Source organism: Ranitomeya variabilis, chromosome 5 (genome assembly GCF_051348905.1).
Source record: "Ranitomeya variabilis isolate aRanVar5 chromosome 5, aRanVar5.hap1, whole genome shotgun sequence".
Taxonomy (NCBI): Eukaryota; Metazoa; Chordata; class Amphibia; order Anura; family Dendrobatidae; genus Ranitomeya; species Ranitomeya variabilis.
Genome location: NC_135236.1, coordinates 519499233 through 519526020, shown reverse-complemented (window position 1 = coordinate 519526020; position 26788 = coordinate 519499233). Strand labels below are relative to the sequence as shown.

The window sequence follows — 26788 nt, the reverse complement described above, 5'->3', positions numbered from 1 at the left end:
CTGTATGTTTGGAATCGGTCACCGAATCTGAATTTGTCATATTCGTGCCATATTGGTACCTTAATCGTGCCAAATTTATGTTTGACAATCAATTTAGAACATATTAATTCATTTCAACTCTCATTGACTCCAATGACATTCGGCGAATATTGCAAAAACAATATTCGACCCTGATCTTAATCGGAACCAAATTTTTAAAAGTTTCCTCAACTCTAGATGACTAGTTGGAACGCCAGCAGTAAACCCTGTTTACTACCCATCATGCGGAGACGAGATTGTTGGTGTAAACTGCAGCTCCAGCATATGATGATTTTCCACTCCACAAAACTCAGAATTTAGGAAGGTATCAGATTACCCATTTAGCCAAATATCAAATTATACTTTACGTGTTGACAAAAACAAGTGTGATTTGATACCTAGTTAATTAGAGATTTGGCAGTGATATGCGATTTGTACAGCCTATGATCTATATGTCCAATCATTTTTCATGGCAAAGTCTGCCAACATTGATGGGATCAGTTAATAAAATATTGTCTAATGAAAGGCCATGAAATTCAACAAAAGCTTCCATTATCACCAATTTTATTGGAATTTTCATTTTGGTCTTTAAAGAATATTGTTCACCCAAACTTATTTTTAGAAAAGTCTGATTAGCAATGTAGGCCCGGATAAATAGCAGCTGCCAAGCATCACTTCTGTTCACTCCTATCATGGCAATTCAGCTGTATGTGAAATAACTGAGCGATTAGAGACGGTTTGCTATGTATACACTTACTTTAGCACTGTAGTATTTGTATATTAAAATCTAAAATATAGTAAATTTTTTCCTTGCGGCTCCAAATGTACTCATAAGAGTATAGCTGGATAGTGTTACTCTGTGATTTGCCAGAGTGCGAGAAGCATACCTATCATGTGCTCAGGAAAGCTTGGCGTTTGTGCTAGTGTCCAACCCAGGGCAGGCATATTGATGGCCTCTCAAAACGGCGAGTGAGAACTGGCTGTGTGGTGGTGAGCTTAGTTCATTGTCAGCCTATTGCGATAGGCAAGTGGAGCATTTGAAACATCAGTCGAGAGCAAGTGATGTTCGTGAAAAAATGGTGGCAGTGGTATTGATGTTCTTACAACAACTATATGCCTACTCGACCCACACTCTGAACGTAAACACAATTTAATTTTTGCATTTGATGTTTTCCAGGTTTCAATTCTTCAAAAAAGTTATTCCCAAAACTACAATGCGGTCTCAAGTTTTCAGTACATACAGAAATAGTGTGTGATAAATTCGATCTATTTTCGCATCTGCACTGATTTGCAGCCATCACCCCCATAACTATAACCCTTCTTTCACCCCACCCACCCCAAAAATAACTCCCTTGTCCCTCCATTGGCACTGTTCAGCCCTCCAGCAGTTTTAATGCCAACAGTCAAACATGCTCAGATCACCTAATGACCCCGTCTAATGCATCTAGGAGCTACGTCATGCTGAACATCTCACGGACAACAGCTGCATTTGCACCAAATGACCAGAGCTAATGGTCTAATTTATCAATAACACATGCACCTATGACAGTGTTTAATAGAACATCCCCCCAGACTTTCTCATAGCATCCTCATTGCCGTGACCGCTGTCATGTACCAAAGCTCACCTAATTCAATGCATGCAGGGTAGAGCATGGTCATGCACTGTACAACAGTGAGACATGGAGCCTATAAATAGTAATGAATATTAGTTACATAGTGGGTCTCAGGCACTCTATTCTTAATGATCACCTTAACCATAGAAATAAAAATGACCAGTGTTGAGATTGCTCTATTGGAAAGAAACAGAGAAGGGGGCCTGCAGCACTTAGAAGAAGCAATGTGCTGCTGAGAAATGTAGTTTTAACAGATAAAAATAGGACCACCCATCCAGTCTTATAGAGCTGGACGCACAGGAGGCAGAAATAGATGATAAAAAGACAAAGTGACTACAAAATACTTTGTCGGCATTGTAATATATATTCACAATTGTTATGCAAATGCAAAGATTGTGCTTTGTATAAAAAAATGCCATTGAGGGATTAACCTTTTAAATTGTCAATTTCAGATGGAGTACAAATATTTTTTCTCTCATTTCAGAAATCTTTCACATGAAAAACTACATTTAGGTTAGTACAAACTCATGGTTTCCATACAATTATTTTTTTTATTCTTCTAAAACAAATTCCAAGAGCCAGACTAAAAGGCACACAGTGAGTTGTGGCAATGATGAAAACCAGGAACAGAATGTACTTTGTTGGAAATATGAAGGAATTACATAAATAGGGCACACATATTTGGAGATCATTCAATACTGGAGAGAAAAAGACTGAACACTATTTTTCCTGCATTAGTGTCCAATGTATAAAATATATAAAATCCCTTACCCACTGAGTGCAATGGTTTGTTAGGGGATTTAGGAAGTCTAAAATTATTTGGTGATGTTGGAGGTTAAAGAGCGCTCTGGGACTTTAGCAATTTTAAACAACATTGGAAATGTCAGAAAATTAAACATATATTAATACATTTCCCCCTTCGCCTGTGCCTCCTTGTTGTATCCCATGGTGTTGTACACTCCCAGCATGCACTGACCAGTCACCCAATGTCTCCAGAAGTTCATGCATGTAATACTGAGCCAATGAGACAGCCACGTTACCATGAGATATTTCCACCTCATAACAAATCCGTCATGATGAACAAAGAAAAAATTGTGAGTTTCTACTTTTTTTTCCCAGTTACACGTGTCCCTAGTATTTGTTTAAAAGTTGTCAAGTCCCAAATAGACCCTTAATTAGAATCAGTAGGATCACAATTAAAAAAAAAAAAAAAAAAAAAATTAAAAAGACCCCACAACATAAAAAGGTTAATATTTAGAGGAGTGAAAAAGAGAAGCATAGTAGCCAAGATTTAGAAATGCATTAACTGTGAAAATTCAAGTAATACAGATATTAAGGCATTTAAGGTACTGGAAAACATTAAGGCAAATCTTCATCGAGTTCTTTTCCTGAAAAACAAAAGAGAACAACAGATAACTTACAGCAAGTCAATTGATACAACACAAAATGTAGATCATATGGAGAAAACATCCACACTATTCAGTTCTACCCATGTTCTTACTGGGCTCATTCTTACTCACAAGAACCCCAGGGATCCTGAGAGTCCCATCTTGAATGCATTGGTCGCACATGCTTAAGAGATGCTCCGTTCATTGTCTATGGGACTAGCCCGTAGAGTATACGTTCGTCTGTTTCCAGGAGTCCCACAGACAAAGGCGTAAAGATCAAGCATGCGTGCCTCAGCTTGGTTCAAAACAGAGCTCTGTATGTTCTCAGGATCCCTGAGGGTAATAGTGGCCAAAACCCCATCTATGAGTAAGTTATCATCTAACCCAAGAATAGGGGGTTAACTTTCAATTCTGTGGATACCTCTATAAAGCAGCTGTAAAGACACAGCATTGTATCTTAATTAACTAGACGACTATTGACTTGACTTTTGAATTTAAGTGTGGATTTCTGGTTGGTCAAGAAAACAGACTTGCTTGTGTAAACCTGTAATACTGACATGTAAGCTGACATTTGACATAACATATTATGCGCCTATCCTTGATGATTAGTGAGGTTTACCGATATGCTAATTATGCATTGTGTAGGCCAGACAGTTTGATGACTTCAAAAACAGAGGAGAGGGAGAGAGACTGAACCATGGATACTTTTGAAGAAAGCCAGGATTGTGACCCACCAGTCATCTTGCTCCATAGAGATGTTTAGAGAAGCCAGGTTGTGACCCTCTAGTCAACTGGCCTTGTATGTCAATGGACCAACATCTTCCTACGCTTCAAAAAAAAGATCAGGTACTTGGAAATTCACTCCATAGACCGCCATCAGCTAACAGCGAGTGCTTGGGTAAGCATTCTTGTGTTTTTAATGGGGAGAGGGGAGAAAACTGCAGCCAGTTATGTGTGACAGTGACTTATGTACCTATAGAACAGAAAGGTTCAGGTTTTTTAATTAAAACTGCCTAATCCTCATCTCTCCTGATCTCATGTCATATGAGAATCAGGAGTCCCACAAACACAGATTGTAGGACAGTCCTGTCGAAACCACTGGGTTCAGCCATCCTTAATCTGATGTATATTTGGGCTCTAAACAGTTTGCAAAGTCTAAGGGATGTTCAACTGTCCGATTTCATTCATATCAGCATTCATAGCATCAATAGGAACTAGAAGTAGTCTTGGGAACTACATCCTCCTGTATTACAAAGCTGTCCTGTGTACATATCCGTGCCCAATTACACATCTTACCTTGAAATGGTGAGCTGGTTTAAGGCCAATGGTTTTTCAGATAATAGATCACTTCAGAACTCAGCTGTGGTCCAAACAAAGGATTTAACTGGGACAGAATTGCAATGAGCCAGCTGTATGTGATAACATTCATAAAATGAGAACGTTAGATTCAATTGATCAAGACTAGAGATCAAGCAACCAAGTGTATAGTACTAACTATCATTTAATAAAGACTCAATGGGACAGGTCATGTTAGTATGCAAACGTATCATTGGTACCGTGCAAAAGTGGACAAAAAGTGTTTGCCCCCTTCCTGATTTCCTATTCTTTTGCATGGTTTGTCACTTAAATGTTTCAAGTCACCAAACAAATTTAAACTCAAAAAGATAACACAAAATGCAGTTTTTAAATGAAGGTCTTAATTATTAAGGGAATAATAAATCCAATCCTACATGGCCCTGTGTGAAAAAGTGATTGCCCCCTCCTTTCCCCTTAAAACATAAATTAACCGTGGTTTATCATATCTTTGGAAAGCGGAGTTCAAATTCCCCAGCCACACCGAGGCCTGATTACTGCCTCATCTGCTCTCAATCAAGAAATTATTTATTTAGGACTTGCCTGACAAAGCAAAGTAGATCAAAAGATTCTCAAAGCTAGACAAAATGCCACAATCCAAAGAAATTCTGGAACAAATGAGAAAAATTGAGATCTATCAGTCTGGAAATGGTTATAAAGCCATTTCTAGAGCTTTGAGACTCCAGCGAACCACAGTGAGCCATTATCCACAAATGGCAAAAACATGGAACAGTGGTGAACATTCCTAGGGGTGGTCGGCTGACCAAAATTACCCCAAGAGCACAGAGATGACTTAAGAAAGAGGTCACAAATGACCCCACAACAACATTCGAAGAACTGCAGGACCTCACTTGCCTCCGTTATGTTCAGTGTTCATGACTACCATAAAAAAAAGACTGGGCAAAAATGGCCTGTATGGCAGGGTTCCAAGACAAAAACCACTGCTGAGCAATTATAACACAAAGGCTCATCTCTGTTTTGCCACAAAACATCTTGATGATCCCCCTAGACTTTTGGGAGAATACTCCGTAGACTGATGAGACAAAGAGCTTCCAAAAAGTTCAACTTATGTCCCATTACATCTGGCATTGAAGTAACACAGCACTTTAGAAAAGAAAACGTCATAACAGTAACATATGGTAGTGTGATAGTCTGGGGCTGTTTTGCTGCTTCAGGACCTGGAAGACTTGGTAAATGGAACCATGAATGCTGCTGTCTACCAAAAAATCCTGAAGGAGAATGTCTGGCCACCTGTTCGTGACTAGTGATGAGCGAATATACTTGTTACTCGAGATTTCTTGAGCACGCTCGGGTGTCCTCAGAGTATTTTTTAGTGCTCGGAAATTTAGTTTTTATTGCCGCAGCTAAATTATTTACATCTGTTAGCCAGCATAAGTACACATGTGGGGGTTGCCTGGTTGCTAAGGAATCCCCACATGTACTTATGCTGGCTAACAGATGTAAATCATTCAGCTGCGGCGATAAAAACTAAATTTCCGAGCACTAAAAAATACTCGGAGGATACCCGAGCGTGCTCGGGAAATCTCGAGTAACGAGTAAACTCATTCATCACTATTCGTGACTTCAAGTCGAAGCAAACTTGGGTTATGCAGCAGGACATTGATCCAAAAGACACCAGCAAGTCCACCTCTGAATGGCTTAAAAAAAAAAAAAAAAAAAAAAAAAAAAAAAAAAGTAAAACTTTGGAGTGACCTCGTCAAAGTCATTGACCTTAAAGGGAACCTGTCACCCCCTCCAGCCGTTATAAACTAAAAGAGCCACCTTGTGCAGCAGTAAAGCTGCATTCTACCAAGGTGGCTCTTTTAGTTTTTGTTGCTGTTATTCCCCAAATAAAGGTATTTATAATTCTGCCCAAATACCTTTCTTTAGACCTGGAGGCAGGTCTGAACCCCCCCCTCTTTGAAGCGCCAAACTGCCGTCAGTCATATCTTCTGGGGCGCTTGTCGCCGCCCCCCCAACGCTGTTTTCCTCGGAAATCCGGCGCCTGCGCTGTGCTCTTCTGCCTTGGGCAGGCGCATTGAGCATTGGCCGTCTGACCTCACCTGCTGGGTTGCAGACTGCGCCTGTGCGGGCTGTGCGGCTACCCATCTACTGAATCCCCGCCCCGCAGTGTGTTATGCATTATGCACAGTGCAGGGCTGGAAGGCGGGGGACCGTCTGACAAGCGCAGTGCGCATGCCCAGGAATCCCAGCCCCGCACTGTGCATAATGCATAACACACTGCGGGGCGGGGATTCAGTAGCTGGGTGGCCGCACTGCCCGCACAGGCGCAGTCTGCAACCCAGCAGGTGAGGTCAGACGGCCAATGATCAATGCGTCTGCCCAAGGCAGAAGAGCACAGCGCAGGCGCCGGATTTCCGAGGAAAACAGCGCTGAGGGGGCGGCGACCAGCGCCCCAGAAGATATGACTGACGGCAGCTTGGCGCTTCAAGGAGGGGGGTTCAGACCTGCCTCCAGGTCTAAAGAAAGGTATTTGGGCAGAATTATAAATACCTTTATTTGGGGAATAACAGCAACAAAAACTAAAGAGCCACCTTGGTAGAATGCAGCTTTACTGCTGCACAAGGTGGCTCTTTTAGTTTAGGGGTGACAGTGTCCCTTTAATCCAATTGAGATGCTGTGGCATGACCTAAAAATGGAGGATCATGCTCTAAAACCCTCCAATGCGGCTTCATTACAACAATTCTTCAAAGATGAGTGGGACAAAATTCATCCAGAGCGTTGTAAAAGACTCCTTGCCAGTTATCGAAAATGCTTGATTGCAGTTATTGTTGCCAAGGGTGACCCAACCAGTTATTAGGTTTAGGGGGCAATCACTTTTCCACACAGGCCCTGTAGGTTTGGATTTCTTTTCCCCTTAATGATAAAGCCCTTCATTTAAAAACTGCATTTTGTGGTTTCTTGTGTTACCTTTGCCTAATTTTGAAATTTGTTTGGTAATCTGAAACATTTAAGTGTGACAAACATGCAAAAGAATAGAAAATCAGGAAGGAGGCAAACACTTTGACACAACTGTATAAAGAGCCTACAGGACAAATATAGATTTACAGAAAACTTATACTGAGGAGCAATAGTGATGGTTATAAGGCAAGTTTCAAAAGTATATATCTGCATTATAATTATGTGTAAGTGCAATTATATTGTCTGGAAGCCTATAGACTCACAATTATAATAATCTAGAACTAGCTTTGTAAATTAAGTATCGTAAGAGCAAAGCAATAAACTCGTAAGGCCATGGCAAATTTCCCACCATTGCTCAACAATCCATCAGCAAAAGACGACCACTGCTGATGGCAACCTGTAACTTGTTTCTTGAGCAGAAAAGAAAGCCCGACATATCAGCCCTAGTGATAGGTTAAAGAATTGCGTTTTTTTGCTAAACCCCTATAAGTGATGTATACACCAAATAGCCTAATATTGTGTAGGTTTGCCTTATACCTCCAAAAAATAGCTCTGACCTGTCGAGGCCTGGACTTCACAAGACCTCTGAAGGTGTCAGATGCCACCATGACCATAGCAGAACATCCTTTGTGAGGTGGGACCTCCATGGATCAGATCAGTGTTTTCAGCACATCCAACAAATGTTTTATTGAATGGAGATCTGGAGTGTTTTTGGAAGTCACATGAACATGTTGAACTCTTTAATCTTCTTCAAACCATGTCGGAGCAATTTTTAGTGAGAACAGATTCACCAGTTGACCTTCTTTGGACCTCTTGGTAGGTACTAACCACTACAGACTGGTACAACCCACAAGATTTTATTTTGTAGATGCTCTGGGAATCAAAGACTGAACAAGTGTGTAAACGATATTAAGTACTGTTCCTTAAGGGTACCGTCTCACAGTGGCACTTTTGTCGCTACGACGGTACGATCCGTGACGTTCCAGCGATATCCATACGATATCGCTGTGTCTGACACGCAGCAGCGATCAGGGACCCCGCTGAGAATCGTACGTCGTAGCAGATCGTTTGGAACTTTATTTTGTCGCTGGATCTCCCGCTGTCATCGCTGGATCGTTGTGTGTGACAGCGATCCAGCGATGCGTTCGCTTGTAACCAGGGTAAACATCGGGTTACTAAGCGCAGGGCCGCGCTTAGTAACCCGATGTTTACCCTGGTTACCAGCGTAAAAGTAAAAAAAAAAAAAAAAACCCGTACATACTCACAATCCAGTGTCCTTCAGGTCCCTTGCCGTCTGCTTCCCGCTCTGACTCCCGGCCGTAAGGCAGTACAGAGCACAGCGGTGACGTCACCGCTGTGCTCTGCTTTCAATTTACGGCGGCACTCAGTCAGAGCGGGAAGCAGACGGCAAGGGACCTGAAGGACACCGGAATGTGAGTATGTACGTTTTTTTTTTTTTTTTACTTTTACGCTGGTAACCAGGGTAAACATCGGGTTACTAAGCGCGGCCCTGCGCTTAGTAACCCGATGTTTACCCTGGTTACCCGGGGCCTTCGGCATCGTTGGTCGCTGGAGAGCGGTCTGTGTGACAGCTCTCCAGCGACCACACAACGACTTTCCAACGATCACGGCCAGGTCGTATCGCTGGTCGTGATCGTTGGAAAGTTGCAGAGTGTGACAGTACCCTAAAACTTGATCATTTTTCCTGCTTCCATCACATCAAATGAATTGACAGAGGAACTTATAAATCCAGTTATGCCAGTTTTCTGATATATTTGTGCAAATATTTTGTGACCTTTTGAGATTGCCGTTTTCAATTTGTAAAAATATGCTAATATGAAGCCTGAAAACTGGCATAAACTGTACCTGAAATATATGCCAGCTTATTAGTAGCTGGCATAGATTCCATTGTCTAGTGTGTGGTCAGCCCAAAGAGGCCGGTACCTTTTAATAAATTTGCAGCACCTTACTACAGTACGCTTATTGTTCAAGGGAGCTTTCTAAGAAACATCAAGCGTCCCATTGAAGAAAGTCATTCTGGCATGAGCCTCACATCAGATACATTTACGTGACCGCACGATGGTACGTGAAGCATATGGAGAAATCGTACTGAACAAACAGGAATCCACACTGTGCCGTTACTCTGCATCTAGAAAGTAAGCTGCGAATGTTGTCAGAGTGGCGTCCTCAGGAGGTTTATTCTCCTCACTTTCCAGCCTTGTTTTGTTGCATTGCAGGGTTTAAGGGAAAAAAAAAAAAAAAAAAAAAAAAAAAAACACAGCAAGCTAGGCAGAGATTGCAGAGCTCTTGGAAAGAGCGTGGTTATGTAACGCTGCCCCAGAAATTCCTGCAGCTACTTGAGATGGATCCCTTGGTTCAATTCACTGCTGAGGAATGATAAAGGCTTTTTTCCCCATTATGAACGAGCTTATAGAAAGGTGAAGGAAAACTACAGCAGCATCATGCCACAGTATACAGAGGATGAATGCGTCTGTAAGGCAGTGAGGAGATATGCTATCCAGTTCCAAGGCAACCTTATAGATATACCGCAGTTATATGGTTGCTAAGCTTCAATCGAGAGCTGGATCAGCCGTAAACGTTAACTTAAAAGGGAATGTGTCGTCAGGAAATGACCTTCAGTTTACATAAGGTTTCATTTTAAATTACATTTTACATTACATTTTTTATATCAATATTTACTATTATACACACCATATACCTTTACAGTGGCCACTAGGCCCAATATGAAATTCCTAATTCCTGTTCTTTCCAGCAGCAAGAGACTGTTTAGATGTCCACAAAGAGAGGAGCAGCGGCAAGAGAGCGGTGCTGAAGTAGGGGAAAATTATTAAATGGCGCCACTTATTCTTTTCACTTGGAGGTATTTATTTTACTGACCTATATAGCGCTATTAATTCCACAGCGTTTTACAGACATCATCGCTGTCCCCATTGGGCCTCACAATCTAATTCCCTATCAGTATGTCTTTGGAGTGTGGGAGGAAACCCATGCACCCAGAAAAAACCCACGCAAACATTGGGAGAACATACAAACTCCTAGGCAGATGTTGGCCTTGGTGGGATTTGAACCCAGGACCCTTGAGCTGCAAAGCTGCGGTTTTAACCACTGAGCCAATGTGCTGCTCTAACACATTCGCACAACAGCATGGAAAAACCCTTTGAACAATACGTAATTTTCTGAAGAGACATTTTTACAGACAACTGTTCCCTCAGGGGATTGTACCCAGTCACTGCCCTGTGTAAACCATGTAAGCAATCAAATTACAAAAGTGCTAATGAAGTCTGGTTGTTGTTGATCATATCATATATATATGAGGGCGTTGTCGTAACCCGGTGTTTGACACTCCGTTTATCATCCATTGTACAAGGACCACTATCAAATGAATATTAAAGGGAATGTGTCAGCACTTCCCTGCAGCTTTAGTGCTAGCTTACAGCTAAATAACATTCCACACACATATATGGAGTCTACTGGTGGGTTCACAGCTGCGGATGTCGCAGTATCTCACCTAGAGATGAGTGGGCATGTCTACAGCACATCAGTGTCTCTAAGCCCCCAGCACAACCCACCTGACCGGAAGTGAGGAGCTGAATGGAGACTAGAACTTCATTTGCCCCCTTCAGCTGATCATCCAGTTAAGCACCCACGTACGTTTCTAATGGTATTCTCCTGCAGACTGGCACTATTGCTGCAGGTAAATGCTGGCATTTTTTAGGACAAGCTTCCTTTAATCCTTGATACTTCCAAGAGGGAAGTGCATTTTAAGCAATTCCTTACATATCAGGAATGCTGATGCATGATGTGCAATTCCTCCAATATACACTTTCTAGCGGAACTATTGCTGCTCCAACAATGCAACTCACAATGTGGTCAAATAAAATCATGGCATTTTCCTTAGCGCTTGCTCACACTGGCGTATATTACAGAGGGGTGCAATGCTATACTATGACACAGAGCAGATCTGCAATTTTCTCCCACCGATTCAGCATGAGAAAACAATGGCAGCATGCCGTGATTGCATCAGAGAATCGGATCGCACTCACCCTAGAAGTCTATGGTGCATGTAACACATCGGACTGCGCGCAGATATCACTGAGTGCAGCGCAATCACCGTGGATGCCGGCAATGGAGGAGATGGAGAAATTACTTTCTCTGTCTTCTCCACACCTGTGCGGTGATGCTCTCATGCGAGAGGATCGGAGCACAGTAGCGTGACACTCGGCTCCAACTCACAGCAGAGCCGGAGCCAGGGTCACTAGCATGGCAGAGCTCCCATCGGATGCTGTATGCTAATTAGACCCCTGCCTTACTGTCATCTTACATATGGAGAGTTTCCCCCCATTACAAAAGATTATTTGCACTGGAGTCTCCATAGCGCATCCACAGTTCCAGGGATTTACTCAGAATAAGGAATTTAGTGCTGGAAATTAATTGTGTAGTTTCACATTTTAGTAAGGACACAAGTGCATGTGCCCCATTGCCACCACCACATTGGGACATCGGCTACCCAATTTCTATGTCGACAATGTATTCTACTAATCCAGCTGTAAAACATCTCACAATCAAATCAGGAGACAGGGATTGTCAACTGATGGCCGTTTTTATGGGTAGTATAATAGCACTGCTCCTCCCTAAGGTCTTGAATCATCTCTATTGAAACTTAAAGGGGCGCGGCTTCAGTCACCACTCAGTACATACAGAGCGTCAGCTGTATCCCAACACTTACTGACAAGCCGGCTGTCAGTCAGTGCCGGGGTTGGTTACAGCTGCCGCTCTGTATGCACTGAGTGGTGACTGAAGCCGCTCCTCTATGACTGACAGCAGGAAGCTGCCAGGAGGAAGAGAGTTTCATTTCCTCCCAGTAGTCGGGCTGTCAGTGCAGCAGCCGCACGGCTTTAGAACGATGTTCGCCTGCAGATTAACGCCACATCTGCAGGTTATTAGCATTTTTCTGACATGACAGGTTCCCTTTAAGAAAGATGCTTGCTCCAGTCTCCATAACTCACAAACTTCAGCAGACAACCTCATAAGCATGCCACCTGCCCTAAAAGTGGTCGAAAGAGGATCTGGGTCCAAGAGGATGATTGACTACAGCCAATAGTCATTCTTACATTATTATTTAACTGCATTTTCCCTTTAAATTGACCTGCAGAAAAAGAATTAGTGTTCGGTCATTCTAATTGATGCAAAGCCATATAGTTAGTCATCCATGAAAATATGCTCAGGTTATATGAGTAACCGTGGTAACTTACCATTACCTGGGAGTTTATAGTGCTCCTTTAAAGGGAGTGTTTCAGCATAAACTGGGCTGGGCAAACTAAGTACAGCTGCTTGATGCACCCTCCATGTGGCCAAACAGTTCAGTGTATCTATCCAACTACTTGCAGCCCTCCTGTGGCTCCTGTAAAGTCAGACCTGTCAATCACACCACAGCGGGCAGAGATACAAGAAAAATAAGTAGCTGGAAAGTTTCACTGAATGGCCCAGCCACGCCAAGGGTGCAGAGCGCCTGTGCTTGGTCTGAACAGTCACTTTAAGACTCCTTTTAAATACCTAGTAATGGTAGCGCTACATACTGACAGATGAGCTGCAACATTGTTGCATTATGACTCTTTATTATTAAGCCTTGTAACAACAAGAAATACTGTAATATAGAAGTGTCACTAAACAGCCAAGCACTTCGCTAACAGAGGTTTTACTAGTGATATGCCCATGCCGATTGGCTGTGCCCACGATAATGTGCCATAGATTGGCAGTGGATGTAATGCTGCGTGTTAAATGTGGTTTCAAGCTATATTAATCCAAGACAGATAATGTTCTGGAAATATTGTAACTTAGGGCACTTCTGTAAGGAAGACAGCCATGGTACCACTCAAACTATGCCTTAATCTGTAAGTACAAGACAATGCACAGCAACAGCAGAGGTTTGATTACTGAGGTATAAGATAGGAATGTGAAATTGGCTTATGGCTCCTCCTGACATGTATGTTACAAAGAACCTGCAGCAAAATCCTCAGCAAATGTTGAACATGTTCTTCTAAATGTAATAATAAATTACATAAATGGCTGTCACTAGGGAAAGGAGTACTAGAAATAAAAACCCCAGCTCACAGAAAAGTTCTAAAGATGTCCCGAATAAAGATCAGCCTTAAAGGTTTTATACAGAGGCTTGTTAGACAAGCAGGAGTTAATGTCACCCTTCAGCTAGAGCGTGTGCGTGGAAACTGGGAGCTGGCCAGGAGTCTGGACTAAACTCATCTCGAGACAACCTGCTGGCCTTCTCTCCGACAGGGCAGGCGCATTCCACCCACATCAGGAGCTGCGCGAGGACACCGTCACATTATACCGAAACCTTTATATAGATGTATAGATTAGATCCCTATGGAAGCGCCAATTACTCTACCAGACACAGGAAGAGTTCTGGGTAGAAAAAGCTGAAAAGTGTGTATTGGCACAGTCTTACCCTTACTCTAACACGCAATGAAAAAAATGTATGGTCAGTCCAGCGTGTGTATGTATGGGGGCATCTTGGAGACCCTATATATCTAAGCTGGTCCGTCTCTTAGCCTTTCGACCACCAGAAACAGAGCCGAGACTAAAGGGGCCACATACACGATAAATAGCTGTTGGCTGTATGATTGTTCCACAGATGGTTCAGCCGGCAGCTATCTCTTCTGATTCCTCCCAACACAGGAGTGATCTCTCTGCCGAGGGCTACTGTGTTCTCTATGTGAGGGCCGCTGCCAGACTCCTTTGGCAGCAGCTCATCTTACAGAGAACAGAAGTGTCGGCAGTCTGAGATTGGACATGCCGGATTCTTATCACCCCTGACATCATCTGTTAGGGGAGTCAGGAGGCCCCCCCATACCTGGTGGTCGATACCTGTGGCTTCAGCAGATATTGGTCTATGAGGTCTATAGTGCAGAGGTAAAGTCTGATAAACCTTTTCCTATGCAACATGTATCAGATGATGCAACAAAAGTAAAAAAAACACTCAAAATCTTAGGCAGGACACATTTAATGCAACCCTGCAAATTAGAGGACTTAAAAGTTTTCCGTTATAGACCTCTCCCAGCATGTAAGCAGTGCAGTTGTAAGAGTATAGATGGACAAGAGCTTGTACTGAGTGCAATAGATGGACAGCTGGTATAATTTTTTATATATACCTTTGAAGCTATATGTCTATTGGTGTTTGATATATTCAAAAACTTGTGTAATGAAGGCAACCCAAATCATATACTCTACTAGGACATATAAACATGTGGGGTGGGGGAGGGGTTTCCCTCCTGCTCGGCACCCTTTACCCTATGAACAGAACCACAGACCTCCTCTATATAAGGGTCTCTCTTGTTGGCTGACTCACATCATTCTTTTATGACATGGTATGCTATTCACCCTCAGGCAAAATATGTAGCTGCTTCCCCCGACAATCAGCTATTTGACAGGAGTAGGATCATTGTTTGCAGCTGTCAATACTTTAAAAAACAGATTGCTTTGAGAAGACGGATCTTAAATAGTGTGAATGCACCTTTAACGCTAATCAAATTTAGCTAGGACCCAAAATGCTTTATTTATGGATTTGCTGCTATCAAGGCGACAAGTAAAAAGGTTTTACACTTGAGGTGTACCCAGAAGTCCTTTCCCCAGGACTGTGTTTAGTAGACAGAAAGGAACATTATGGCTAGTCAGAAGAAGGGCAGATCAAAGTCATTGCACACGGACCCAAAATACAGCCGTTTATACTCACAACAAGTAGCAGCAGACCGCACACGTCACCAGCATTGTATTGATGACCCTGGAAAGAAGAGCAGGAATTAGAGGGCATCAGAAACTTGACATACAAGTCTACCCTCGCCTACTGTATCCTCACCCACCCCTTGTAGATTGTGAACCCTCCTGGGCAGGGTCCTCTCTCCTCCTGTACCAGTTATGACTTGTATTGTTTAAGAATATTGTACTTGTTTTTATTATGTATACCCCTCCTCACATGTAAAGCACCATGGAATAAATGGCGCAATAATAATAATATTATTATTATTATGATTAGAAAGTTGTCCAACAGTCTAATGTATACGGGGGGCCTCCAGGCTCTCCCCCAACAGATGATGTCATGGGTGAGGAGAATGAGGCACTTGGAATTTTAATCCCTATTCTGTCTGATAATGGCTTTGTTCTCTCTCCTTTATGAAAACACACCAATGCTCAGCCAAGCTGTGTGCTCATGTGTACAAGGGAGTCATGTGAGAAAGCTGCCATACAAATGTTCGGTTACAGCTCTCTCGTGTATAGCCAGCTATAGTCGTACTCAGGGCTGAGGAGTCGTTAAGCCAAACCACCGACTCCTCAATTTCCATTACTCCAACTCCACAGCCCTGCCTCACTTCTGAGCATCTACATAAAGTGCAGCACAGATTCATCTCCACAGCCCTGCCTCACTTCTGAGCATGTACATAAAGTGCAGCACAGATTCATCTCACCTCCAACCCCACGGCTCTGGTCACTACTAAGCATGTACATAAAGTGCAGCACAGATTCTTCTCAACTAAAAGCAGAGATCCTGAGATCAGGAACAGAACAGACATTTATAGGACATTTCATAACTTTCCCAGATTCTTATGAAAACATTTATAGCACACCCTGCACTGCACCCAACTTATTTAGGATTAGGCCCATTTTATACCAACTCTACGACTGACTTCACAGCCCTTGTCGTATTTCTACACCCAAGATCATCAGAAAATGTGACATCTATAGACTAGAAGGCTGGCAGAGCAAAAGTGAGGAAGTAGATCTGCAAAGATTGCCCATACACCCCAGTACTATTCAGCTTAAAGCCATCTTCCCCGATACCCCAATATCTATGCACACTGCATCCTAGCAACACACCACCAATCAACTGAATTACTAGTATAAAGTGCTGACCCAGGCATGTTTTCCTCATAAAAGACATCCACCACTTTCAGCCAATCTTCATTAGCCATAGTGGAGAGTAACTAAGGAAGCGTGGCTATACATCTGCCAGACAGCACCAGTCAACGTAGTACCGGCACATCAGGAAAATAGCCACTGCCCAGCTCTATCCATAGAGCTCTGTTCAGCGTTTATCGCACTCATAAAACAATATACAATGACACGCCAATATCTATATTGTATAGTGGAAAATATTCCATAGGAAGTCTGATCTGGATAAAGGGGGAGGCCTCCATAAAGAGGTCTCACTGTTTTAACCAAAAGAAAGCAGACTAAACAAAAGTATCAATAGAAAAACACGTTTCTAGCTTTTTTTTTTTTTTCCAGAAAGATAAAACAAAAAAAATTTCAATCCAGCTGCCATTGCAACTATTAAAAAAAAAAAAGAAGTAAAAATGAACCTATAGTTGTTGTAAATACTATAGTATGATACCGAAGAGCAGTGGCTCCTAACTTTCTGACCTTGCGAGGCATATTCAGCTCTGTTAGGCCTCGCCACACAGTAGTGACACCCAGATACCTCCATTACCAGGGTCCCACATCACCCCCCATCAAGCACTCCCACTGCACTATTGCATCCAGGTACAAGCACCTCTTCTGAAGGTAGCATCATCCGGTCTCAGCGTACCATACCTAAAGTATCTCTACACCCACAGGCCTCTATATGTGCATCCAGATCTGCTCTGCTGGGCAGGGCTACTCACAAACACCACCATCTGGAGACCTGCTTTTCATAGCCATTTGCTAGATCCGGTGCTAATGCACCCAGCGACAAGCCACCGAATGGGGACCCCTGCCTTAGGCCTCTTTCACACATCCGTTTTTTCGAATCAGTCAGATTCTGTCAAGTGTTGAAAAGACAGATCCTTTGCCGATTGTGAGAAACTGATGCACTGGGTCCGTTTTTTTTACGGATCCGTTGAAGCAACTGTAGCTGGGGGGAGAAGGGGGGGGGGAGAAGGGGGGGGAGAGATTCTTCCGGGCATGCTCTGTTTTAAAGAAAAAAAGGAATCCATGACTGGATTACGTCTTCTGACATCTTCTACGTCCTCCCTCAGCATCCCAGCACGCAACCAGCGCTCCAGGCAACAGAATGTACACAGTGTGGGCACATCGCATGCCCAAGCAGCTTATCCTGCTCACAGTCACGGTCTCCATTACTGCCTCTTAAATTTGCCTCCACATACAGTGGGGCAAAAAAGTATTTAGTCAGTCAGCAATAGTGCAAGTTCCACCACTTAAAAAGATGAGAGGCGTCTGTAATTTACATCATAGGTAGACCTCAACTATGGGAGACAAACTGAGAAAAACAAATCCAGAAAATCACATTGTCTGTTTTTTTTTCATTTTATTTGCATATTATGGTGGAAAATAAGTATTTGGTCAGAAACAAAATTTCATCTCAATACTTTGTAAAATATCCTTTGTTGGCAATGACAGAGGTCAAACGTTTTCTGTAAGTCTTCACAAGGTTGCCACACACTGTTGTTGGTATGTTGGCCCATTCCTCCATACAGATCTCCTCTAGAGCAGTGATGTTTTTGGCTTTTCGCTTGGCAACACGGACTTTCAACTCCCTCCAAAGGTTTTCTATAGGGTTGAGATCTGGAGACTGGCTAGGCCACTCCAGGACCTTGAAATGCTTCTTACGAAGCCACTCCTTCGTTGCCCTGGCGGTGTGCTTTGGATCATTGTCATGTTGAAAGACCCAGCCACGTTTCAACTTCAATGCCCTTGCTGATGGAAGGAGGTTTGCACTCAAAATCTCACGATACATGGCCCCATTCATTCTTTCATGTACCCGGATCAGTCGTCCTGGCCCCTTTGCAGAGAAACAGCCCCAAAGCATGATGTTTCCACCACCATGCTTTACAGTAGGTATGGTGTTTGATGGATGCAACTCAGTATTCTTTTTCCTCCAAACACGACAAGTTGTGTTTCTACCAAACAGTTCCAGTTTGGTTTCATCAGACCATAGGACATTCTCCCAAAACTCCTCTGGATCATCCAAATGCTCTCTAGCAAACTTCAGACGGGCCCGGACATGTACTGGCTTAAGCAGTGGGACACGTCTGGCACTGCAGGATCTGAGTCCATGGTGGCGTAGTGTGTTACTTATGGTAGGCCTTGTTACATTGGTCCCAGCTCTCTGCAGTTCATTCACTAGGTCCCCCCGCGTGGTTCTGGGATTTTTGCTCACCGTTCTTGTGATCATTCTGACCCCACGGGGTGGGATTTTGCGTGGAGCCCCAGATCGAGGGAGATTATCAGTGGTCTTGAATGTCTTCCATTTTCTAATTATTGCTCCCACTGTTGATTTCTTCACTCCAAGCTGGTTGGCCATTGCACATTCAGTCTTCCCAGCCTGGTGCAGGGCTACAATTTTGTTTCTGGTGTCCTTTGACAGCTCTTTGGTCTTCACCATAGTGGAGTTTGGAGTCAGACTGTTTGAGGGTGTGCACAGGTTTCTTTTTATACTGATAACAAGTTTAAACAGGTGCCATTACTACAGGTAATGAGTGGAGGAAAGAGGAGACTCTTAAAGAAGAAGTTACAGGTCTGTGAGAGCCAGAAATCTGGATTGTTTTTTTCTGACCAAATACTTATTTTCCACCATAATATGCAAATAAAATGATAAAAAAACAGACAATGATTTTCTGGATTTTTTTGTCTCAGTTTGTCTCCCATAGTTGAGGTCTACCTATGATGTAAATTACAGACGCCTCTCATCTTTTTAAGTGGTGGAACTTGCACTATTGCTGACTGACTAAATACTTTTTTGCCCCACTGTATATTGCCAGTATACTCATACCTCTGATTATAAGTCCAGATCCTACGCTCCAGTACAGTAGATAAACTTGCTCTGAGGAAGGTCCACAAAGGACCGAAAACGTTTAGCAAGAAACGAGCTACCGCTGATCTGTCTATCCAGATGTATAATAAATGACTTTATTTTCTACAAGCATTATTGAGTGCCAAGCTTTCTGATACATTGAATTACGTCTTCTGGCGGACAGCGATGGATCCTGCACCCATAGGCTTCTATTATAGCCAACGACGGACGGAGCAGGATCTGTCGCTGGCTGATTTTTCGACGTACAAAAAAAAAAAAAAACGTTCCTAGGTCCGTTGTCTCCTGCCGACGGACAACGACTTTACGACGGATGAAACGGAAGGCCATCAGTCACAATCCGTTGCTAATACAAGTCTATGGGGAAAAAAACGGATCCAGCAAATGTTGCTGTTTTTTCTAAAAAATAACAGATTGTGACCGATTCCTAAAAACGGATGTGTGAAAGAGGCCTTAGAGTATATTCCCAGGACAAACATGTGGCATTTGCAGTGTGCACATTGAGATTCAGGTAAACAAGTAAATAGAAATATATCTGTATCCTTTTGCAATCATAGGCAATTGTCATTCAAGAGGTCTCATTTGTGTAAGGTACGGTATATCCTGTAACCTGACCTGGCTTTTCCTGGGGATATCTACTCCTATCTGGTCTCAGGCATAAACACACCGAGTACAAGCTGCTTAAACAGGAATGGGCGGACCAAGGTTTACACTACAAACTAGCCGAGGAGGCCGCACAGTTAACAAGCCAACAGCGAAAGAGAACTGCAACTGGTACACGGGGTGAAGAAATCCCAGCATGGTGACCAGACATGCTGGAAGGAGGAACAGTAGGAAACGAGCTACGCGTTTCGATCTTAACAGATCTTTGTCAGAGCTACAAGTGAATGAACATTTGACTTCATATAGCCACCGTCAGCCATTAATCAGCTGACCCAAAATCACATGGTAGAGACAGGTCCTGCTAATATAAAAGGTGTGCACACATAAAAACAAAAAACAAAACATCATTACATTTATACAATTATACAAATATGAACATATTTAAAATAAACTTTATCCTCATGACACAGAAAATCCTAATAATGGTACATCAGCTCATTACGTTTATTGAGACCTGCAGGAAAGCGAGTGTTCAGGTGATAAATCCAGAACGCCTCCCGCATAAGAAGACAGCGTCTGGAATCACCTCCTCGCAAGGGTTTGTTAACTCTTTCAATACCATATGCACAAAAACCATCTGTGCTGCCTGCATGTTGAACATTGAAATGTCTAGACACTGCCGATATAGAACGACCTAGGTCTCCTGACCTCCCTATGTCCCGTAAATGCTCCGTAATTCGTACTCTTAGTTTACGAGAAGTACAGCCTACATAAGACAGATTGCATATGCTGCAATCTATCTTATAAACTACAAAGGCTGTATTACAATTGATATATTGTTTTATGTTAAAAGACTGAGAGGCCGTGGAATTTTTGTATGTCTTAGTAACTAATGCATGGGCACATGTTATACATCTGTTACCACCACATTTGTAGAAACCTGTGTAATTTAACCAGGTTCTATTTATATTTGTATGGGTACGAAACATACTTGGTGAAACCCTATTACCGATAGTCAAAGCTTTCCTGGATATTACATTAATTCCTGTGCTTAAAATCGTGGCCAAACTGACATCTTCATGGAGAATTGGTAGAAATTTATTAACTATATTTTTTACCCTGCTAAACTGTGAGCTGAACTGAAAACAAACATATGGTTTGCTATTTCTATCAACAAGCATGGGTGCTGGAGAAGTCACACTTTTGGGTGCGATTAAATTCTCACGTTTTTTTGAAGCTACTATTTTCTGAGCTCTGTCAAGCATCCAAGGTGGATAATTGCGACGTCTCAATTTACCCGAGGCTACATCAATTTCATTATTCAAGATATTTGCATTACTGCAATTACGTTTGATTCTAGTAAATTCCCCAACGGGGACAGATTGAATGGTATGTTCCGGATGGTTACTTTCTGCATGTAATATGGTATTACCACTAAGAGATTTATGGTAAGTTCTTGTCTCAATAGTTTGGCCATCATTACCCATTAAACTCAAATCCAAAAAATCAATTTGTTTTTGTTCACATCTGTACGTAAACCGTAAATTATATTCATTTGAATTGAGATAACTAATGAAATCCGGTATGACAGATACATCGGCAGCCCAAATGATGAGTAAATCGTCGATGTATCTGCCATACCAATTTATTTGGGAAAGAAAAGGATTGGAGGCTGAAAAAATATAATTATGCTCCCAAAAAGCCATAACCAGGTTAGCCAAAGAAGGTGAAAATTTCGCACCCATGGCTACACCTGACCGCTGTAAATAATAACGAGAATCAAACATGAAAAAATTATGTGTCATGAGAAAAAAAGTAACCTGTAAAACATATTGTATTAAATCTGCAGAATAATCACTATAATTTTCAAGATGAAACTGAAGGGCCCGCATGGCTAGGGTGTGGGGAATACTCGTATATAACGAGACCACATCACAACTCAGCCATGCGAACTCAATAGACCACTTCTTTTCTGCAAACACCCCCAGAATTTCTTTGGAGTCTTTGATGTAGCCTGGAATCCTACCCACAAGGGGCTGTAATAATGAATCAACCCATTCTCCGAGATGTTCATTTGCTGAACCAATCCCGGAGACTATCGGTCTTAACGGAGGAATAGCTTCTTTTTTATGTACCTTCGGCAATCCATGAAAAATGGGACATACTGGATCCTGAACTGTCAAATAATCAGATTGTTTTTTTGTCAAAATACCCAAATTATGTCCTTCCTCTATTAATTTGTCTACTTTATTTTTAAATTCATTAGACGGATTTGTCTTAAGTTCTATATATGTAGTCACATCTGATAACAATTCCATAATTTTAGAATAATAATCCGCAGTGTTTAGAACCACAACAATTCCTCCCTTGTCGGACATTTTTATTATTATGTCCTTATTATTTTGTAATTGTTGTAGAGCAATCCATTGTTTTTTGGAAAAATTGTTGTTTGACCCAACACTGCCAGATTTTATATCAATATCCAATTTTTTTAGTTCTCGTTCTACTACCTCCTGGAATCTATCCATGCAGTCTGATCTAGACTGAATGGGATAAAAAAACGGATTTTTAGTGGTAAATCTCTGGGATTGATCAGTTATTAACATATCTCTTGAATTTTCATTTCTCAGAGACTGTAACGTAACAAGTGAAACTTGATCTTGAAAGTCCATGCCTTGAAATTCATTTGTGAATGAAGGACTCTCATGATCCTGTTGTTGAATGTCCACCATTTCAGAGTTATTTAAGAAATGTTTTTTAACCGTTAAATTGCGAACAAACTTATTTACATCCAGAAGTGTGGTGAACAAGTCAAAATTTTGGCTGGGAACAAAATTCAATCCTAAGGACAACACTGAAAGCTGATCATGGGATAAGGGCTGAGATGATAAATTCAAAACATTGTCGTTAACCCTTATTTGAAAAGACGCTTCTTGTTGCGGGTAATAATTCCTTGATTTTCCCCGGTGTTTCCTGCCACCGCGTCTTTGGCGTTTTTTGAATGACGAAACACCTTTTTTCTTCCCATATAAACTGTGTCATTGGAAGAAACATCCGATACATTGGGATTATTATCCGAGGAGTCTGGATCAGATGAAGTGAAGTTCACGTGCGTTTTTACTGCTGCTGTGCGCCTGCGATGTATCTGATTACGCTTCAGAATGGATTTAGGAGTTCTATTCAAGTTCTCCCATTGCCCCCAATCATATATTTTATTAGTGGCATAGTCATTTAAATCCCTAGCGAACTTTCTTTTCTTTCTCTCCATGATATCTTCCTCCAGTATTGAAATATTTTCATGCATTTTATTAATGAGAGATTCAAAATGTGACGAGGACTTGAATTGTATCAGAGATGAATTCACATCTTCCATTTGTTTTTGTATTTCCTTGAGTTTGACATCTTCATATTTAACAATTAACTTCATTAAATTCAGAGAGCAATTGCTCAGAACATTGTTCCACTCCTCCATAAAGTCAGATGAGTAAGTAGTGGTAGGTAATTTTAAATGTTAAATATGAAGATGTCAAACTCAAGGAAATACAAAAACAAATGGAAGATGTGAATTCATCTCTGATACAATTCAAGTGACCTGCGATGGATGACGTCACTGCCATGTGATTAGGGCAATCACATGGCAGTGACGTCATTGCAGGTCCTACAGCTATTTGCTGTGCAGCAGATCCATCCTGGTGTTCTGTGGATGTCTTTTGTTCTCTGGTATCAGCCATTACATCAGACGGCCAGAGCTTACTGCGTCTGCGCAGGACACCAGTACACAGAGCAGGCGCCGGATTTGAAACAATAACAGCGCTGAGGGGGCGGCGCCGAAAGCGCAGGAAGATGTGAGTGACGGCAGAGGAGCTGGCCAAGCTGGGGAGTGAGGACCCGCCTACCTGGCTAGAGACAGGAATTGTGGCTAAGAAAAAAAACGTTTTATTTGGGGTATGCTTGAACCTAAAACTAAAAGAGCCACCTTGTTAGAATGCAGCATTACTGCTGCACAAGGTGGCTCTTTTAGTTTATAACGGCTGGAGGGGGGTGACAGTGGCCCTTTAAAAACAGCAGACATGACGCGCCTTTGAGGTGAGCTCACTGTCGGAGCCCACTTCAAAGCGGGGGATACTGCCAGCTGATGTACTATTCCATCAGCTGGCAGTAAGGGGTTAAGAAACAACAGTTTATAGTCTACATTATGACGTCCGTGACACTACATACATGTGCATCGATGTCATCAACAAAAGCAATGGTTCAAAAAAAGTGTGTTGCAGATGACTTTAGTTTATAATCTGTGTTTTTAGAATTATCACAGAATAATATGTTTCGTATAATTTCTCAAAAACCTTACGTGATAGGAAAAAATATGAAGTAATTTCTGAAATCAGCAAGAAAAAAAATCTATGAGGAACACTCAAAATTGTCCGAGGGACAAAACCTTTGTAACACAGTGTTATCTAATGAGTCAGTGGTATCCAGCCCATACACGCACACTGTTTCCCAGGTACCGTATATATAAAAACCACCAAGAGAGGCTTATTCCCCTCTACCCATTAACACCACATGTATGCATCAGGGGTTGGGAGGAATAGTTGTCAGATGAAGGGTCTGACCAAGTGGGCTTTCAGTAGTCAGGAGAAAGGGGGACCCCCGAGTCCAGTGTGTGCTCAGCTATATTCAGTCTCACCGACCGTAGAGGAGCAGGTTAATACATGCAAATGATGCTCCTTTCATAACGGGAAACTAGAGCTGACCGGCAGACAGACCAGCCGTGGGCCCTCCTAGGGCCCCTGACCGGCAGACAGACCAGCCGTGGGCCCTCCTAGGGCCCCTGACCGGCAGACAGACCAGCCGTGGGCCCTCCTAGGGCCCCTGACCGGCAGACAGACCAGCCGTGGGCCCTCCTAGGGCCCCTGACCGGCAGACAGACCAGCCGTGGGCCCTCCTAGGGCCCCTGACCGGCAGACAGACCAGCCGTGGGCCCTCCTAGGGCCCCTGACCGGCAGACAGACCAGCCGTGGGCCCTCCTAGGGCCCCTGACCGGCAGACAGACCAGCCGTGGGCCCTCCTAGGGCCCCTGACCGGCAGACAGACCAGCCGTGGGCCCTCCTAGGGCCCCTGACCGGCAGACAGACCAGCCGTGGGCCCTCCTAGGGCCCCTGACCGGCAGACAGACCAGCCGTGGGCCCTCCTAGGGCCCCTGACCGGCAGACAGACCAGCCGTGGGCCCTCCTAGGGCCCCTGACCGGCAGACAGACCAGCCGTGGGCCCTCCTAGGGCCCCTGACCGGCAGACAGACCAGCCGTGGGCCCTCCTAGGGCCCCTGACCGGCAGACAGACCAGCCGTGGGCCCTCCTAGGGCCCCTGACCGGCAGACAGACCAGCCGTGGGCCCTCCTAGGGCCCCTGACCGGCAGACAGACCAGCCGTGGGCCCTCCTAGGGCCCCTGACCGGCAGACAGACCAGCCGTGGGCCCTCCTAGGGCCCCTGACCGGCAGACAGACCAGCCGTGGGCCCTCCTAGGGCCCCTGACCGGCAGACAGACCAGCCGTGGGCCCTCCTAGGGCCCCTGACCGGCAGACAGACCAGCCGTGGGCCCTCCTAGGGCCCCTGACCGGCAGACAGACCAGCCGTGGGCCCTCCTAGGGCCCCTGACCGGCAGACAGACCAGCCGTGGGCCCTCCTAGGGCCCCTGACCGGCAGACAGACCAGCCGTGGGCCCTCCTAGGGCCCCTGACCGGCAGACAGACCAGCCGTGGGCCCTCCTAGGGCCCCTGACCGGCAGACAGACCAGCCGTGGGCCCTCCTAGGGCCCCTGACCGGCAGACAGACCAGCCGTGGGCCCTCCTAGGGCTCCTGACCGGCAGACAGACCAGCGGTAGGCCCTGCTAGGGCTCCATTAATAAAAGGGTTATTTGTGAAATAAGAGAACAATCCCTCTTTGCTGTTCCCTCTCTGATGCAGCCTGGGCCCCTTACAGGCACAGTGATTGGCTGCAGCGGTCATCAGAAGAGCAGGTAGCTGTCAGCCATTGCTCACCCGCCCTGACACCCGTGACTGACCCCCTCCCACACTCCTGCCCACGGCCAGACACACACTGGCGAGGCTCCTCTCCGAGTGGCACATGCTCGGCCATACACCCGGCCTACTAATGTCATATCTATAGAGAACCTGGCACATAGTACATGTCTCCGGCAGAGAAGCCGCACGAACATGGCGCTCACTTCAGCCCTCACACTCCGAGGAAGAGGAACTCACAAGTTTTTATACTCACCCTCGATTTGGTCCTTTGGGAATAAACCACGGCAGCACGGCGCCCACAATGCCCCAGAACACGGTCATGACGATGATGGGAACGAGGAGCCCGGGGTACGCCATGTTGTCACCTCACGGAGAGCAGCGACACAAGTCCGGGGCTCCGGATACTGCGCGAGCACTCTCACAGTCATGTGACTACACCTAGGGCGTCATGTGACAGGCAGCACTGGCTCCTCCCCTCCCGCCCCCACCTCGGAAATGTGAGAAGAGCAATGGAATGTGTGACCGCTAGAGGGCGGTATTCCATAGCCCTTATATAAAGGAATTAGCTACTAGCAGACTGCGGCTGCGCGGCTGGAGGTCACACGTCAGCGTGCGCTCGCCAGGGGGCTGCGGCCACATACTCGGCGGCCTGTATAGATGTCAGAGCCAAATATCATCTGTGATTGCTCTGTTGGGCCAAATTCCTCAAAATGGAGCATGTGGTTCTCTCATGAATATAGATAATTTTTACCGGTTTTTTTGTTATGTTTTAGCACCAAAAGTCCCAAATCCTTTAAAAAGTCGCCCAATTGTTCTAAAAAACCCCGCCATATATAAAACATGGGAAGCTTCTGCTCAGGAGGGTATCTGGCGCTGAGGTACGCGGGAAGCTGCTCTGGAAGGATCCGGGTTCTCACGTCCAGTCATCATCCCTCTCAGAGGGAAGAACACTGGGGGTCCGCGTTACGGAGCCGTTTTTCATAGACTTCAATGTTAAAAAATAAAGCAGATCCAATGCAATACGTTAGTTG

At 43.9% G+C, this 26788-nt stretch overlaps 1 protein-coding gene across 1 annotated transcript; it reads right to left on the bottom strand.

Moving 5' to 3' along the window:
* Nucleotides 1–1009: 1009 nt before the first annotated feature.
* Nucleotides 1010–26284, bottom strand: ATP6V0E1 (ATPase H+ transporting V0 subunit e1). Its single transcript, XM_077265794.1, has 4 exons — nt 26011–26284; nt 15063–15110; nt 4316–4428; nt 1010–3019 (listed from the first exon to the last, which is right to left on the bottom strand). The coding sequence occupies exons 1-3, from the start codon at nt 26112–26114 to the stop codon at nt 4335–4337; spliced, it is 246 nt and encodes an 81-aa protein (XP_077121909.1). The 5' UTR covers nt 26115–26284; the 3' UTR covers nt 1010–3019; nt 4316–4334.
* Between the last annotated feature and the right edge of the window lie 504 nt (nt 26285–26788).